We start from the raw sequence: 14395 nt of genomic DNA, 5'->3' as shown, positions 1-14395 counted from the left end.
AGCCCTTTATTATGTCAGGTCACAAGACTGGGTCAGAAGGGTCTGCACACTCAGGCTCATTCTGCCACTTTGGACTCTGCAGAGACTGAAACCTTCCCACCCGTTTCCCCAACTTTGTGGGACAAACTCTTTCCAAGGGCAAGAGTCTATGGAGAACATAGTGCCATGAAAGACAAATGCTATCCCAAGTGACAGTCACTTTACCATGTGATGATGTAGATGAGCCACTCCATTCTCCATGAGTGGAGTGGCGTGGATGTCACCCTGAGGAGATTGAGGCAGAGTTCAGAATAACATCCCGTCCCTGGGACCAGACTCCATCGGCTTCCTCTGCTCCTGCTTCCGCTGGTATCTGGCCTTCTGGTAGAAAATGACAATGACCACGGTGATGACATTGAGGAGAATGACGAGCAGGGTGAGCCAAAATGAGTATCCGTAGCTGTGGGTCACTCCCTGACTGATGGCCATGGGGTACAGGGCACGGAACAGCTCTTCAGAGAGGCGGTTGGCCTGTGTGTTCCCCACAAACAGCACCATGGTCAGAAAAACGAAGAGCACTGGAAAAACAAATGAGTTTCATCAGTGACACGGGGACACATGTGCAATGTCGCTCATTTTCAACAAGTGTGCCACTGGTGTGCCATGAGAGGATCTCGGGTGTGCCTCAACAATTTTTAAGGTTATTAATTGAATTATTTTTTAAACAAGTTCAAAGCACAGTAAGTACTCTTTTTTTTTATCTACATAATTTAAGTGTACTGTGCAAGTTTAACTATAGGCTCAAGAGTGCCGTGAGCTAGAAAAGCATGAAAAGCACCACTCTGGGCATTTGTGGAATGTCCACACTGGTGTGTACACTATTTTAATTAAGAAGGAGAATGTAAAAGAAACTAGAAGGCACAGATTCGATTTCTAGGCACAAAATGCTGAGGATTGTGCAGGGCTGTGTGTGCCAAGAGCAAAGATTTTAGCTCTAGTCCTTGGGGAAGTCCTTGCTGGGCAACTGATCAACCAAATGGCCCACCTCTAGGGCAGGGAGATGTGTAGCAGGTGTGCTGGGGAATGAGCGAATGGATGGTGAGTGAACAGGAGAGTCTTGTGTGGATGGACAAGACCTGGAAAAGAAGTGACAGCGTTGTAGATGGAAGCAGCAGCTTCAACAAAGACCCCTGCTAGGCCTTGTGTCCCCAGCATCCCGGACTTTAAAGATGGGCTCAGCTGCCGGGGAAAGTTCCCCGTGGCCCTAAGCACTGGATGTGGAGATGGGATGGCCTGAGAGAGCCACATATGCCAGGTCAAGAGCTTGGGTTGCCTTCCATACAATCCCATGGGACACGGCATTTAACCAGAAAAATCTCCTTACGAAACTCATTTTAGAAGATAGCTAATTTTTTTATCTTTCCTTTTTCATTCTTCACAACTTCCTCTAGAAGAGAACATTTTTTAGTTCTCCGAATGTTTGCAGACTTTGAAGAGCCACTTGAGTCTGGTTAGAGGAATGTGTTTTGGAGTCAGAGATGTCTGGGCCAAGGGCCCAGCTGGGCCAACTTGGGTGAGGTGTGTGGGTTCTTGGAGACTCTTTCCTCATCTTCTGAGGGGGATGAGAAAGAGATTCCTGGGTGCTGAGGGCAGGGAGTGGGACAAGAGGAGTGAATAGGCAAAGGGCAGGGGGTTCTCTCTGAGATGATGAAATCTGAACCTGACCATGGTGATGCATGCATATGTCTGGGAACCTAATGGAAACCACTGAATTGGATGTGTGTACACTTTAGTGGGTCAAAGATGGTCTGTGAATCATGTCTCAAAAACCTGTTGTAGGACTCATGCCAAGGCAGCTGAGCAGTCTCACCCAGTGGGTCTGACTGGGCACGGGTGGCTTTCGGGAGGTCCCTGGTCAGAAGTCCTTCATGTTCCTCCTCTGCTGATGTGTGCCCAGGACGCCACGGGACTTTTGGTGTCAAATGTGCCCTGCGCTAGCCCACACCCAGGGGTGTTTGCCCGACGGCCCTTCAAGAGGCCCTAATTAGAGGGGTTGCGTGAGAGGATGCTCAACAGTCCCCCATGACAAACTTCATCCGCGCTGTCCTGGTTTTATTTCTTAATAATCTGCAAGTACAAAAGCCCTGGTCCTCTGAAGCACTCTGGGTGCCTTAATTACCCTTCATTTTCCTCTTGTGAAGTTTCTCATAAAAGCTTCATCCCAAAGGGGCGAGATGAGCACAGGGCTGCATATGCATTAATCCCAAAGGGCAAGATGAGTGCAGGGCTGCATACGCATGCCGTTTCTACAGTGGGCTCCCTGAGCTTTGATTTGAGTCGGTAGTAGCCGACACAGACTCAAAAAGCAAATGTGTGTCCTTGCAGGGACAAGATGCCCACAGCCTCTGCCCATTTGACATCTCCAGCTTTCAGGTATAGAGAGTTTTCTGGGGGCTGGAGGACACCCTGGGGCAGACAAGGGGCTTCCCAAGACTCAGGGACACTGGCTTCTGTCCCAGCCTATGACCATCAGGCCGTGTGACACTGTCCACTCTCTGGGTTGCTTGGCTGAGGCACAAATGTATTTAGAACAGACGGCTTGCAAAGTTCTCTCTGGTTCTGACCTTCTCATAGTCCACAGTTACATGCCCTGTGGCCAGGGTCCCTTCCCACCAGTGTGGTGTGGATGGCAGGCACGAGACCCTGGGAGGTGACAGGCGACACTGCTACTTTTCTCCTTGAAGCAGAATGTCAGAAATGAGCTGGGAAACCCACTTCCTCCCCAGCCGGTGTCGGCCAGCCCGGTAGCATTGGATTAGCCCAGCCCCTCGGAGGTTGGCAGCACTTTGCTCTGGCCCCAGGACTCCTAGGTGTCCCCTGCCCTGCCCCAGCCGGCCCTGCAGGGACAAGCTCTTCTATAGGCTGCACCTCCTGGAAACAGTTTCTACTAAATTCTCCAAGCCCTAAAGCTCTGGGGAAGAATAATCACCAGTGAAGAAGATCAGGAGTCCCCCCAGTCCCCCCAAAACAACTCAGGGCAAAGTCTGGCTCATTAAATGAGAGGGGCAAAAGCTGTTCCAAGTCTGTGCTGACCGTGTCCAAACGCAGTCTGTCCCCCCCCCCCCGCCAGCCTCTCAGAAGGTTTCTCTGTCCTCCGCACGGCCTCTCTGTGTGTTGGAACTTGCCCCTGAGCCACTAAAGGAATGTGGCAGGAATCCTCTCCCTGCCACACGGTCCTTTGTTGATAGAAGTAGGCGGGGCTGGGGGGCTGTCTGGTGTCTGGGGTTTCATATTTTCCTGTACAAACATGCGTCGTGCTCTGCCTGTGCGAAGCCACCTGCACTCGGCTGTGCACACAGGAGAGTGGAAGCTGCAGCCGCAGGGAAGCCTGTGGACGCAGCCATGCCGGGCTCTGGGCTCCGGGCTCCGCCTCCCCCACGTCTGGCCCCCACTCTGGTGCTGACACCTGCCTTTCTTCTCAGAGCCTGCTCCTCCTCCCACTCACCCCTGGGCCTGCAGAAGGGCCAGATCCAGCCTCAGCTCAGGCTGGGCAGGTGACCTTAGCCAACCGGTGGTCAATTGATGAATTCAACCCTCCTGGACACAGAATTTGGTGGAGGGATGAGAGGAGGACAATTTTCGCGCAAATCTGCCCAGGACATTCTCTTAATATTTTGGAAGTAAGTCTTTGTGGCTGGTTGGTAGTCAGTCACCTTACCTCCGAGAGGATTGATCTGACTGTTCAGTGACAGCAGACACTGAGGAAATCAAGAGATGCGGTGATGCCATAAATGCATTAATGTATACATGATCTATGTGCTTATGATTTAATAATAAAAAAAGAGATGGGTGATGATAGCAAAGAGGGTCCTCACGACATGGGCCAAGACCCGGATTCAGCCGAGCCTGAAGCCCCTGCTTCTCTTGCTTTCTCTATGACATGAGCAAAAATAAAACAATCTATTTCTTCACCCTGGCAATGACAGCCAATAGGTTTGCCTGTGGTTTGGTTGACTGAGAACTTTAGTCACAGAAATGCTTGGGCAGGAGCCCAGGTCTTTGGGTGCAACATCTGAGTTTGTAACCAAGGTCCCTTGACCTCTGACGCTCGGCTACACTATAAGGAAGAAGCAGTAACATTCATGTGCAGGGCTGCCAAGCCCACCGTGGGTGCCCATCAAACTCGGGGGCTTGTTGTTTTTACTACCAGGGAATGAAAGCACAGAAAGGAAGGAAGGAGCTGGTCATCTGTGACCGAGCCACCCGCCTGACCCGGGAACCCTTGCAGGTGAGGTGTCAGTGTGTGACGTGACCCTGCAGGTTTGCCTGGGATGGTCCCAGTTTCCACCAATGGTCCTGGGTGAATACTTGACAGTCTCCCCTCTCAGGTCTAAAAACACCCTTCGTCCCACACCCTGCAGTGCTGGGGCCACTAGTACCTGTCAGGTCCACCTTCAGTGACCTCACGCAGGGTGCTCAGATGTGTTTACACCATGGGATCCCCCAGTGCTGCCATCAGGGCACTTTTCTTTTTGGCCCCCGCCCCACTGGAGAGCCAACTGTCCTCCCAGGATGGCCCAGTGTGGGGCCTTCCAAAGAGGATGGGACAACACTGCCCACAGTTCCTTCCAAGGCTTCCTGACATTTCTACATCCAAGGCATCTTTCCTGTGCTCAGAAGTTTCTGTCCTGTGTGAGAACATATCACCCGGGATGCAGAGGAAGCCACTCAGGGTCCTCCCCTATGGGATGGCTTCATCCCCAAGGTCTGGTTTCCACGGCAGAGGAGGCAGAGCAGGAGAAACCTGGGTGCCCATGGCAGCAGCTAGTGGGGGCACAGGAACCCACTGGCCCTGCCTCTGGGCAGATGTGGTGGCCACAGAGCCCTGGCCAAGCACAGCAAGAGCCCAAAGCACAGTGAGTGAAAGATGGGGCCCACTTCCCTTCTTGACTCTATCCTTATCTCAGCACCCTGCCCATGACACAGCAAGACAGCCAAGCAGCACCCCACAGCCATGGCCGGGGCTCACAGGCAGCCCCCAAGTAGCGTGTTGGCCCCACCTTCTCTTCATTGACATTATTTGTGGCCCTGTGTCACAGTTGTGCAGACTTGTCCTGTGTGGAACCCAAATGGGCTCTAGTTATATGAAGGCAAAAATCAAACGTGTGTGCACATGTACGCATGTGTGTGGTGTGTGCGTGTGTGTGAGTATGTGCATGTGTCAGGCGTGTGTATATGTGTGCATGTGAGCAAGTGTGCAGGTGTGTGCTCCAGGGCACCACATGGAGCTGGTTTGGAATTAAGCATGCAGTGGGGTCCAGTGAATTTTCTGTTGACTTTTGTGCATTTCATTTGATCCTTATATTAGATTCTCGAAGGCCAAAGCTGGCTCATGTTTCACATACGCCTCCTCACCAGCACATTCCAAACAAAATTCTGTTTCCAGAGATGCTTAGCAAAGGCTGTAGGTTGACAAAAAATGAGCCCGAGACTCCAGGGTAAGAGCCAGGTCCTTGTGGTTTCCACGTGTGAAGATGACTGTGTGCGTTGGCGTGTGGGAGGGAGAGGCAGGGAGAGGGCCCCAAGGGGGCCCACGGGTACTCACCGCCCAGCCCGTTCCAGGTGTACACGCCCACCGGCCCCAGGAACGTCTGGTAGGGGTTGCTGATGCTGTTGTAGAGGGTGAACCCAGAACTCAGCAGCGCAGCGAACAAGCTGAGGACCAGGAACAGGATGGCCACCGAGTGCAGAGTTTTGGGGGAAGAGTTATTCAATATCCCTAAAACTAAAACAATGTTTGATAAGCACACAACACAAAATGCAGATGCCAACTCCAGCCTGGCCCCGTCCCTCTTAGGCTCTTGAGCTAGTGGCTGTCAGATGTCAGTCAGAGAGGCCACCCAAGATCGAGGCCAGCGTCCTCACTGCAAGCCTGTGCTGCGTCTGTGGTTGAAGAGCAGAACCACAGTACTGCAGAGGACTCGGTATCTGTCCCACTTTAAAGTCCCCCAAGGAAGAGCACACCCTCCCTGACACCCACAGGGGTCGGACACCCCTCCCGGGAGTGAGCCCCAGCCCGTGGGCCTTGTCAATGGGCCTTACAGCAATTTCATCATCAACCGTGTCCCTCGTGCTCTGATACTGACTCTGCTTCCACTTGGGGACACTCACAAGGTGGGTCACCCTGAGATCCTGGGCACAGTGAGAAGCCCACAAGCCTTGTGGCTTCTGAGGTACCCATGAGCCAAGATGCGGCCTCAGAGGAGAAAGTGAGGAGAGAAAGGGCCAGCAAGGGGCCCTGGGAGGCAGCAGTGGACCACTGGCTGTGGAGATAAGAAAGTGACCTGTGTCGGTGCACACTGAGGTGTCACCCTGCTGGAATGTCACCCTCACTGGAGCCAGAGGGAGCCCAGGAGAATGCAGCCGTGAGTGAGAGAAGCCCTCAGACTTCTCTCCAAGGTAAGCTCTTCTGAATTCCAACAGCAGTTTGTAAAATTTGCATATTTGTTAAAGACAGAGGAACTCCAGACTGGAAACCACTCTCATGTCAAAGGAAGCAAAGGTGCCCCCCCCCCCCCGGCTGTCAGTCCCAGTTCCTGTTTCTGTGGTTCTCTGGCTTCTTCTGCCCACTGTCCCCTCCATCTGCTCCTATGTCAACAACATGATGGCCAGACAGTGGGGGCCTGACTTACCCAGGCATCGAGGGCCGCAGGGTGCATGGGGCCTGAGGAGGCTGCCCATGTGTTAAACTGTGCACACGGAGACGTTCCCCTGAGCTCACAGGGATGAAGGGAACAGGGGGCCGGGACAAAGATTTCAGAGTCAGTAGTACAACAGCAGCCAATCCCTGGGAGTGAGGTGGGGGCATGAAGCCATGGCAGAGTGGGGAGAACGAGAGAACCCCTCTTCCTTTCCTGTTTCTCAGGTGCCCAGAGAGGGAGCCCCTGAGATGCTCATGTCCTTGCCCCAGAGTTTTAAAGAACAAAAGAACAGAAGGGGCATCCCGTCCATCTCAGACCATCCCAGCTTGGGTGGCACTGCCTCTCATTCCTCCCAGGGCCAGGCTCACCCCCGGGCCACAATAGTGCACAGAGCAGGCAGGGAGCTAGGAGACCCCAGGGTGCCCTGAGCACCCATGGGGGAGGCTAGAGAGGCCACCAGCCCTCCATTCAAGGATAGCCAGACCCTTGGCCTCCCTGCAGCGCCTTCATTGTTTGAAAATTCTCCATTGCATTGAGCCCCACCAGCATCTCTACACATTGCACCCAGGAGACCTCACCGCCCCTGTGGAACAACACAGAATTCACTCGTTCCTCTCCTGCTAGAGGCCTTCCAGATACTCAAGGAGGGATATATGTGACTAATAGCTGTGTCCCTGGAGTGTCCTTGTGGGGGATATTTCTGAGCCCCTGCAAAACCCAGCCCCTGCTTCATGCCAATGCTGTTTCTCAAAGCATGCTGGCTGGGTAGACACAGGACTCCCAGTGAGATGCAGCAGTCCTCGTGGACAGGGGTGTGCCCCCACTCCATGTTTAAGCATCTTGATTCTATTTATCTTTTTTAAAAAAATTAGCAGTATTTCACGAGGGAGAAAAGTTGGCTCTTGCTGGACAGAGAGTTAGCATGAAAGAGATGTGGCCATCACACAAGCCGCTGAGCATCAGAGACATGGCCTCCCAGCTTGGGGCACAGAGGTGTCTTAGTAACGACCCACACCCAGAGAGGGCCAGCGCAGGTCTCCTGGGGGAGCCCAGAGCAGAAGCCCTGACAAGAAATGCCAGGGCCTGGCTGACAGGGAGAGAAGGGGGCAGGAAAGGGACAGGTGGATCCCACCACACGTCTGTCCTTCACCATGGCCACAGGTCCCTTGAAGACCCAGGGCAGAGGGGAGCAGGCGGAGAGGAGAAACAGCCAGCTCAGCGGCAGGGATGACCTCACCGCCCTGGCTGGGGACACGCTGCTCCTCAAGTGGAACTGGGAATTGGGAGCAAAGTTCAGCTGGCACATGTACAGCCCACTTGAGCTCAGTGGGGATGGGACTGTTATGTAATTTCTGTTAATGACCTGTAGGACTTTGGTTAAATTCCTAGCATAGCCGTCTGTGCTATGCAGCCTGGGTAAGAGCTCCACAGGGCGTGGATCCTGCAGCCACCACCTGCTGCCTGGGCTCGGAGGGGTGAGGAGCGACCCTGGGTGAGTGGGGTGGGGGCCACCTGGGCTGGGACTGTCCCTGTCCCTGCCTCTCTGCCCCACTCTGTGGAGACATAGGAGTCAGAGGCCACATTGATGTAATTTAGCACACACCTGTTTTGAAACTTGTGGAAGGTGACAGCAAAGGAGGGGAGGTGGGGAGGCAGCAGTGACAGCTGTAGGTGAGGGACACCCACTCAGGGCTCAGGTGGAGGCTGAGGGTGTTCCCGGCTTCATCCCCATGGATGGGTGGAGGCTGAGGGTGTTTCCTGGCTTCATCCCCCTGGCTCCATCCCCCTGGCTTATATCCCTCTCACCTGCTTCTCCTGGGCAAACAGGAAACCTGGGATCTCATCACAAGTTTGCTGGGGTCTAAATGAACTCTCTCTGTAGCAAAATCTCGTAATCAATAAGAAATAATTTGGTTCCTTAGCTAGGAAATAGAAACTTTAGTGTGAGAATAAAAGGTCCTGGGTCCAGTGCACCTGCAGTGGCTTGGAGTGGGGTCCTGCATTGCACACTCAGTAAGAGCTGGGAATGGGTGCTCATTCATAACTGGTTAGCACCCCACGTTGTCAGAGTAAGGTGGAAAGGGGCAATCAAGTTGAACTTGTTTTTACTTTTGGAAAGAGTTCTAACCATGTGGTTTTCCTGAGGGGAGTCTCTTTGGGGTCTATGGACTCATACTTTTTTATGTATTAAGGAGACAATTTATCTTAATTTTAATTGCTGCACTTTAAAATCATTTTTCAGCTTTCCAAATTCTCTACCACATGGATATGACAGCTGTATCCCCCCGCAGCTCCTGGCTCAGAGCTTGGACAATGAAAGCTGAAAATTCAGTGAAAGTTAGCAAGAATGAAATAACAATAACTCCCCTAGCATCTGACAGCTGCTCTCTGCCTACAAAATTAGCAAATACATGCCGTTCTTGTTCTTCCTTTAGGGGGCAAGCATCTGAATCAGGAAAGCCACCTCCCAATTGGCACTAATTGCCTGGATTCCGGCAGCCGCAGGAAAGAGCCAAGAGCATGTGGCCACAGAGATGAGCTGGTTGTGTGACAAGGGCTCATGGACAGAGTCCGCAGCTGGGAGGCAGGAATGAGCTGCCCGGTGGTGGATGATGTGCAAAAGTGACAGTCGTCTGCATGTCTGCCCCCCCCCACCATGGGCATTTAAACCCTTCGGGTCCCACTGGCCGTATACCCAGAACCCTGAGTTCTGGTTTTCTGCACCCTCAGGCATTGAGGGAGAGCCAGTGTCTTTGTGGGTGGTGGAAACGGCCTCTACTCCCTCCTCAAGCTCCTGGTCACCAGGGAGCTGGGCTGGGTGTGACTCCCAAATGTATGGACTGCAGTGAACCAATGTCACTCAATCTCTCAGTGTGGCCTGGGAGCTCCATGGGGAAGCCCTGGCTGTGCCCCACCCCCTTAGAAAGTTGCCAGGGTGCCCTGGGGGAGAAGAGTGGCTTAAACGCTGGAGGTCACCAGTTTTGCCCTCTCTATTCTCCACTTCCCAGTGTGGTCACATCTCTGGGGACAACTGATATACACAGTCCTCACCAGGAAATGATCCTTCGGCGGATGGGGTGGGAACTCTTTATGAATTCTAGAGAAATAAACTCCATTTGTTCTTCTCTTTGCAATTAATTAGTTTCTGCAGCAGATTTATTTTCCTAATTATTTTTAGCTTGGGCTAATGGTGCAATGTGAGCTCCCTGAGAACACATGGCAGTTGCTGGAGAAGAGAGGCCAGCAGGCCGGGGAAGGCCGAGGGGGAGAAGCTCCACCAGACGGCTGGTTGTAGCAGGTCATTGACTCAAATACAGCCCTCCAAGGCCAGCCAGGTTCATCAGCAAGGTCACGTTCAGAGCTTTCTCCACTAAATTAGTTTAACTTCAAGCAGGCCACATCCAAGTGACTCAGAAACAATACCCAACACAGTGACGCCTGTTGGCCAAACTAGCGCCTGGCTTGGTGGAAGCTGGCAGCTGTCAACCCTGAGTTAGAGTCGCCCAGTTTTTGGATCACCTGGGAAGGTTTTGAAAAGCAAACAGGTAAGCATCTTAGTCCCTGAAGTTTTATTCTGTTGTTCCAGAGGTCAAGCCCTGGGAATCTTTCCAAGCAGCAGGTGACTGTCCTATCAACTGTTTGCAATATGATTGTTCCAGAAACAGAAATACCTTTCGTAAAAACTGTTTTTGTCAAAAAAAGAACAAAACTGTTTTTGTCAACCAGATTCTATAAAAATACATGTTCCGGTCAGCACATTGGCTGAGTAATATCTGAGATGACGTTCTCCAGAGCGCCACATCCTCACTGCAAGTGACTCATTTACCATTCCTGCCGGAGCGAGGAAATAGTACACATCCTGCCCCTTAGGCTGTGACGCTGCGACTGCATTTTCAAAACACAAAGTTAAGGAACGAAGTCTTTGTAAGGGTCCCGTATACATGGCAACCAAGGCCCAAAGCCAAGGAGGGTGAACAGTCACAAGTATGAGCTCGTCTTCCAGGCCCTGTCCTCCAAAGAGACCGTGCAGGTCCATGTTCCCCACCCCATCCCTCGCTGTCGCGGACACTTGCACACACCGTTCCCCCTGAATTTAACTGTGCAGGTTTCCTCTCCCACAAAAGGCTGAGCCTTCCAAGGCTGGGAACTGGGTGCCCCTCCTTTCAGAATCTACAGATTCAGAATCCTCTTGCTCACACAGAGGCTGCTCAGGAAAAGTCCTTTTGGAGAGAACTGAGATATCCAGAACCTTGGGAGCAGCAGACACTCTGCTCACGGCTGAATACGCCGGACCTGTCACTTTTCATCTGGACGTTGGACAAAGTAGGACAAACGTCAGCCTAAGCTGCCCACGCAATCTGGTCACACACTGGAGAATTCCCTTTCTGGGCCTGATTATCTTCCCCACCAGGTGACCTACCAATGGCTGAATGATTCTTGCACTTTGAAATCAGCCATCATCACTTCATTGTGCTCTTTCGTTTCAAAACCTACAGTCAAATTTGTCACAAGGTGATAGATCCTATGCAGAAACGCAGTAGAGCTTTGCAATATTTCTTACCCTTGGGGGATTTTCTGTGTGACCTCATCTTAGTTAGGAGGTTGACACAGTTAACTTCTCAACTGGAGCAGCCAATCCACCACTGCTGGGCAAGAAAATGATATTTAAACAGATTTTATTGTGCTGCCAAAGATTTGTTTCTAATTTGAAATAAGCCCCATGTGGTCATGAGAAAGCATCAGGAGGGCATTGGGGTCTCTCCGTGAGCACTGTGTGGGGTCTTGCTGTGAGCACTGCAGCTCTGCTGTCATGAGCATTTATGGGTTTGGCATGTACCAGGTAGATGTCCTTGACCTTTCCCTATGTCAGAGAACTGCTTACACGTGTGTCAAGTTGAACAATTACCACAATCATGGGCAACAAAGACCCCCAGGTCCTAAGAAATCCTTAAACGGCAACCAGCAGTAATGTGGCAACTTCATTAACTGGGCGACCGTTCACCATTTTCAGTGCTTCGAGGTTGGGGAGTGACTTAGAGGAGGTTAGAACGTGGCTTCCCAGTAACTAAGAGCAGAAACAGAGAGTCAGACAGAGAGAGGGCAAATACTCCACCTCCCCAGCGCTCTGCAGGGCCGCCGTGCCCACTGGGCCTGGCCCCCTCCAGGGTCTCCGTGACTGCACAAACACCGCTGCACTGCCCAGCACGCAGGGCTTCAGAGCCAGGCCCTGACCCGTGCTGGCCTCCTCGGGGCCTCTGCAGGATGGAGACAGCCAGGGTTGCTTTTGAAGCCATTTATCTCAAATTGGAATCAACTGGTTCCAAACAGAAACCACATGAAAACCAAAAAACCTTGTAGGTTTTGTCTATTCTTTTCATTTTCTAAAGGGTGCCTGGGGATTCAGAAACTGGCACACTTTTTGGTTTTGAAAATGCTAACTGAAGGTCTGACTGAGTCTTTGAAAATTGTAGCTTCTAGTTGCTATAAAGCAAATATCCCTCATCCTCACGGGAAGCTGAGGCCAAAAGCACAGGGAGTGTCCCCAAGCAGCTGCTGGAACGCGGAGATGTTGCTCTTGCTAATGTGGAAGGGGCAAATTTGTAAGTTGGAACATAACCATGTTGCTTAAGGAAATCATTTCAGTAACAAAGTCACAGACAAATGAGGGCTAGAACCTAGAGCTGGTGTCTAAGGCTCAGACTCCCACCTTTATGCATTACACAAGGATTATGCATTAATAGCACATTGGTACAAGGTAGAAAGTAATGCCTGTTTATAAGAAGTAATGACTCCGTAACACCCGGTGCCTGCATGACACCTGCATACAACACTGTTCAAAACAGTGGCGTCTAATTTACAACATTGTTTCTAAATTTAGAAAGCATAATGGTAGATACCAAAGTGCAAGAGTCAAATAAGCAACCAAATCAACTCATCAATCTCAATGAATTTTTTTCATTTTCCATCCATCAAGACAAGGGCACTATTACATAAGAGGCCAGGAAAAAAGTTTAGAAATAAACAATAAAATATACAATTGGTAGAATTAATGGACGTGTAATATCATTTCCAACAACAATTTCAGATATTTTGGAGGGAAGAGTGAAAATTCCAGTAAGCTAAACAAATGAATTTGAAAAATAAAAATAAGAAATTGCCCAGGGTTTCCTTGTTTTCCCTGAGTAGATGCCACTTAGGAAATTCTGGACAGAGGTTGTTGCTCCAACTAAAAACTCACAGTCAATACATTTAAAAACAGCTTTCCTATTGGCTATTCAATGCCCTATTGCCACTATGTATTTTTACCTAATTATTTACTTCCCAATATACTTGATAGGTACCATTTAAACATAGCCAAGCCAGAATGACTTAGACTTCTGTGCTAACAGATGTAACCAGAGCTGAGGAAGCTGAAATAATGAGACAGAATTTTCAAAGTTACCAGATAGGTTCATGTCTTTGGCCTCACTCAGAGCTTACAAGTGAATTATTTTTGAATGGTTTTTTGCCTCAGTACAGAATGGCATGAATCTTAATTCAATCTCATTATCCTAACTAAAGAAGTTTATTATTTACCTGCAAAATTTTTGTCTGGTTCTGCAAATCCATGACTGAATTCTTGAGTACCCTTGCCACGGAAAAGGCCGTAGGTGATGAGGACGGTCCCATTTGAAGCAGAGTCTCTAATGGCAATTGTACTGGAGATCCACGCTTGTGTCCCAAGGACAGAGCAGATCACGATGAAAGACCCCAGGCTGGTGAGAAAGCTTGACAAGAACGTCAGTGTTTTCTTTGTTGTAGGCATTTTCTCAGGAAAATAAGTTCCCTAGGGTAAAAACACAAAGGTCTGAGGATATTTTTGGACCTTATCATTTGGAGTCCAGTATTTAGAAATGGAGTCTGATACTTTGTTGTAAAGTATAAACCCTCACTCTTTGTAAGGGTTATGGAAATGAACACTGACCTATGAACATGGTCATAAAGATTTATAGCAGGTGAACTTTGGTCGAGAGTGAGGGGTTGCTATGGTTACAGCCAACCAGCATGAACAAGGGGTAGGCATGGCTTCCCCAAGGACTTCCTCAATCACACAATTAATTTATAACCCCTTGTCAAGCACCATGGAGGCAAGCTTAGCTTACCATGTCAGGACAGGGCTAGAATTCCTAAATAAGAGGGGAGTGGCCTATGTAGCCTCCAAATGTTGATTCTGGCAGTCAACAGCATAAAGCCTTAACTGGTTCAAGAATAGCTTTACTGGGTAGTGATTTGGCCCTTACAATTGTTCCCAAGGGGGAACCGAGAGAGGGTGAACCCTCGTTCACCGTTCATGGTGAACTTTCTTATATTTCACACTCCTGATTTTTATACTTTACTAGAGAGGTGTGTCTTTCAAATTTTCTCCTTTCAATTAGATTATGTTTGTATATTATTTAAATTATAACTTGAGAGGTTTCATCTTCATTAATTTTTAATGCTCTGATGAAAGGGGTTTTGACCATTCTTGCTTCTGGTCCTTGGCTTGTGTCTGTCTCCTCTCTGTTGAGCAGTTGACAGCCTGCGCCTGTCTCTTCTCTGTTGAATAGTTGACAGCCTGCTCCTGTCTCCTCTCTGTTATGTGGCTGACAGCCTGCGCCTGTCTCCTCTCTGTTCAGCGGCTGACAGCCTGACCCTGTCTCCTCTCTGTTATGTGGCTGACAGCCTGCGCCTGTCTC

General features: G+C 50.3%; 1 protein-coding gene and 1 long non-coding RNA gene across 2 annotated transcripts; one reads left to right on the top strand and one right to left on the bottom strand.

Annotated features, from left to right (window-relative positions):
- Positions 1-285: 285 nt before the first annotated feature.
- Positions 286-13485, bottom strand: CLRN3 (clarin 3). The gene is made up of 3 exons (XM_003794061.1): positions 13257-13485; positions 5585-5764; positions 286-557 (listed from the first exon to the last, which is right to left on the bottom strand). Exons 1-3 carry the CDS (start codon positions 13483-13485, stop codon positions 286-288), a joined length of 681 nt encoding a protein of 226 aa, XP_003794109.1.
- Positions 8084-9818, top strand: LOC111726682. The gene is made up of 2 exons (XR_002774399.1): positions 8084-8172; positions 9116-9818. It is a non-coding gene; the product is annotated as an uncharacterized LOC111726682 (long non-coding RNA).
- Positions 13486-14395: the final 910 nt, after the last annotated feature.

The sequence above is a fragment of the Otolemur garnettii genome, unplaced genomic scaffold (genome assembly GCF_000181295.1).
Source record: "Otolemur garnettii isolate 467f Iridium unplaced genomic scaffold, OtoGar3 scaffold00075, whole genome shotgun sequence".
Classification (NCBI taxonomy): domain Eukaryota; kingdom Metazoa; phylum Chordata; class Mammalia; order Primates; family Galagidae; genus Otolemur; species Otolemur garnettii.
This window is presented reverse-complemented; position numbering and strand designations above follow the sequence as displayed.

Excerpts from the sequence above, each read along its gene's own strand:
- CLRN3 (XM_003794061.1), bottom strand. The coding sequence starts at position 13,485 with ATGCCTACAACAAAGAAAACACTGACGTTCTTGTCAAGCTTTCTCACC. Across the intron at positions 5,765-13,256 it reads ACCAGACAAAAATTTTGCAG|TTTTAGGGATATTGAATAAC; the intron begins GTAAATAATAAA and ends ACATTGTTTTAG. Across the intron at positions 558-5,584 it reads CACCTGGAACGGGCTGGGCG|TGCTCTTCGTTTTTCTGACC; the intron begins GTGAGTACCCGT and ends TTGTTTTTCCAG.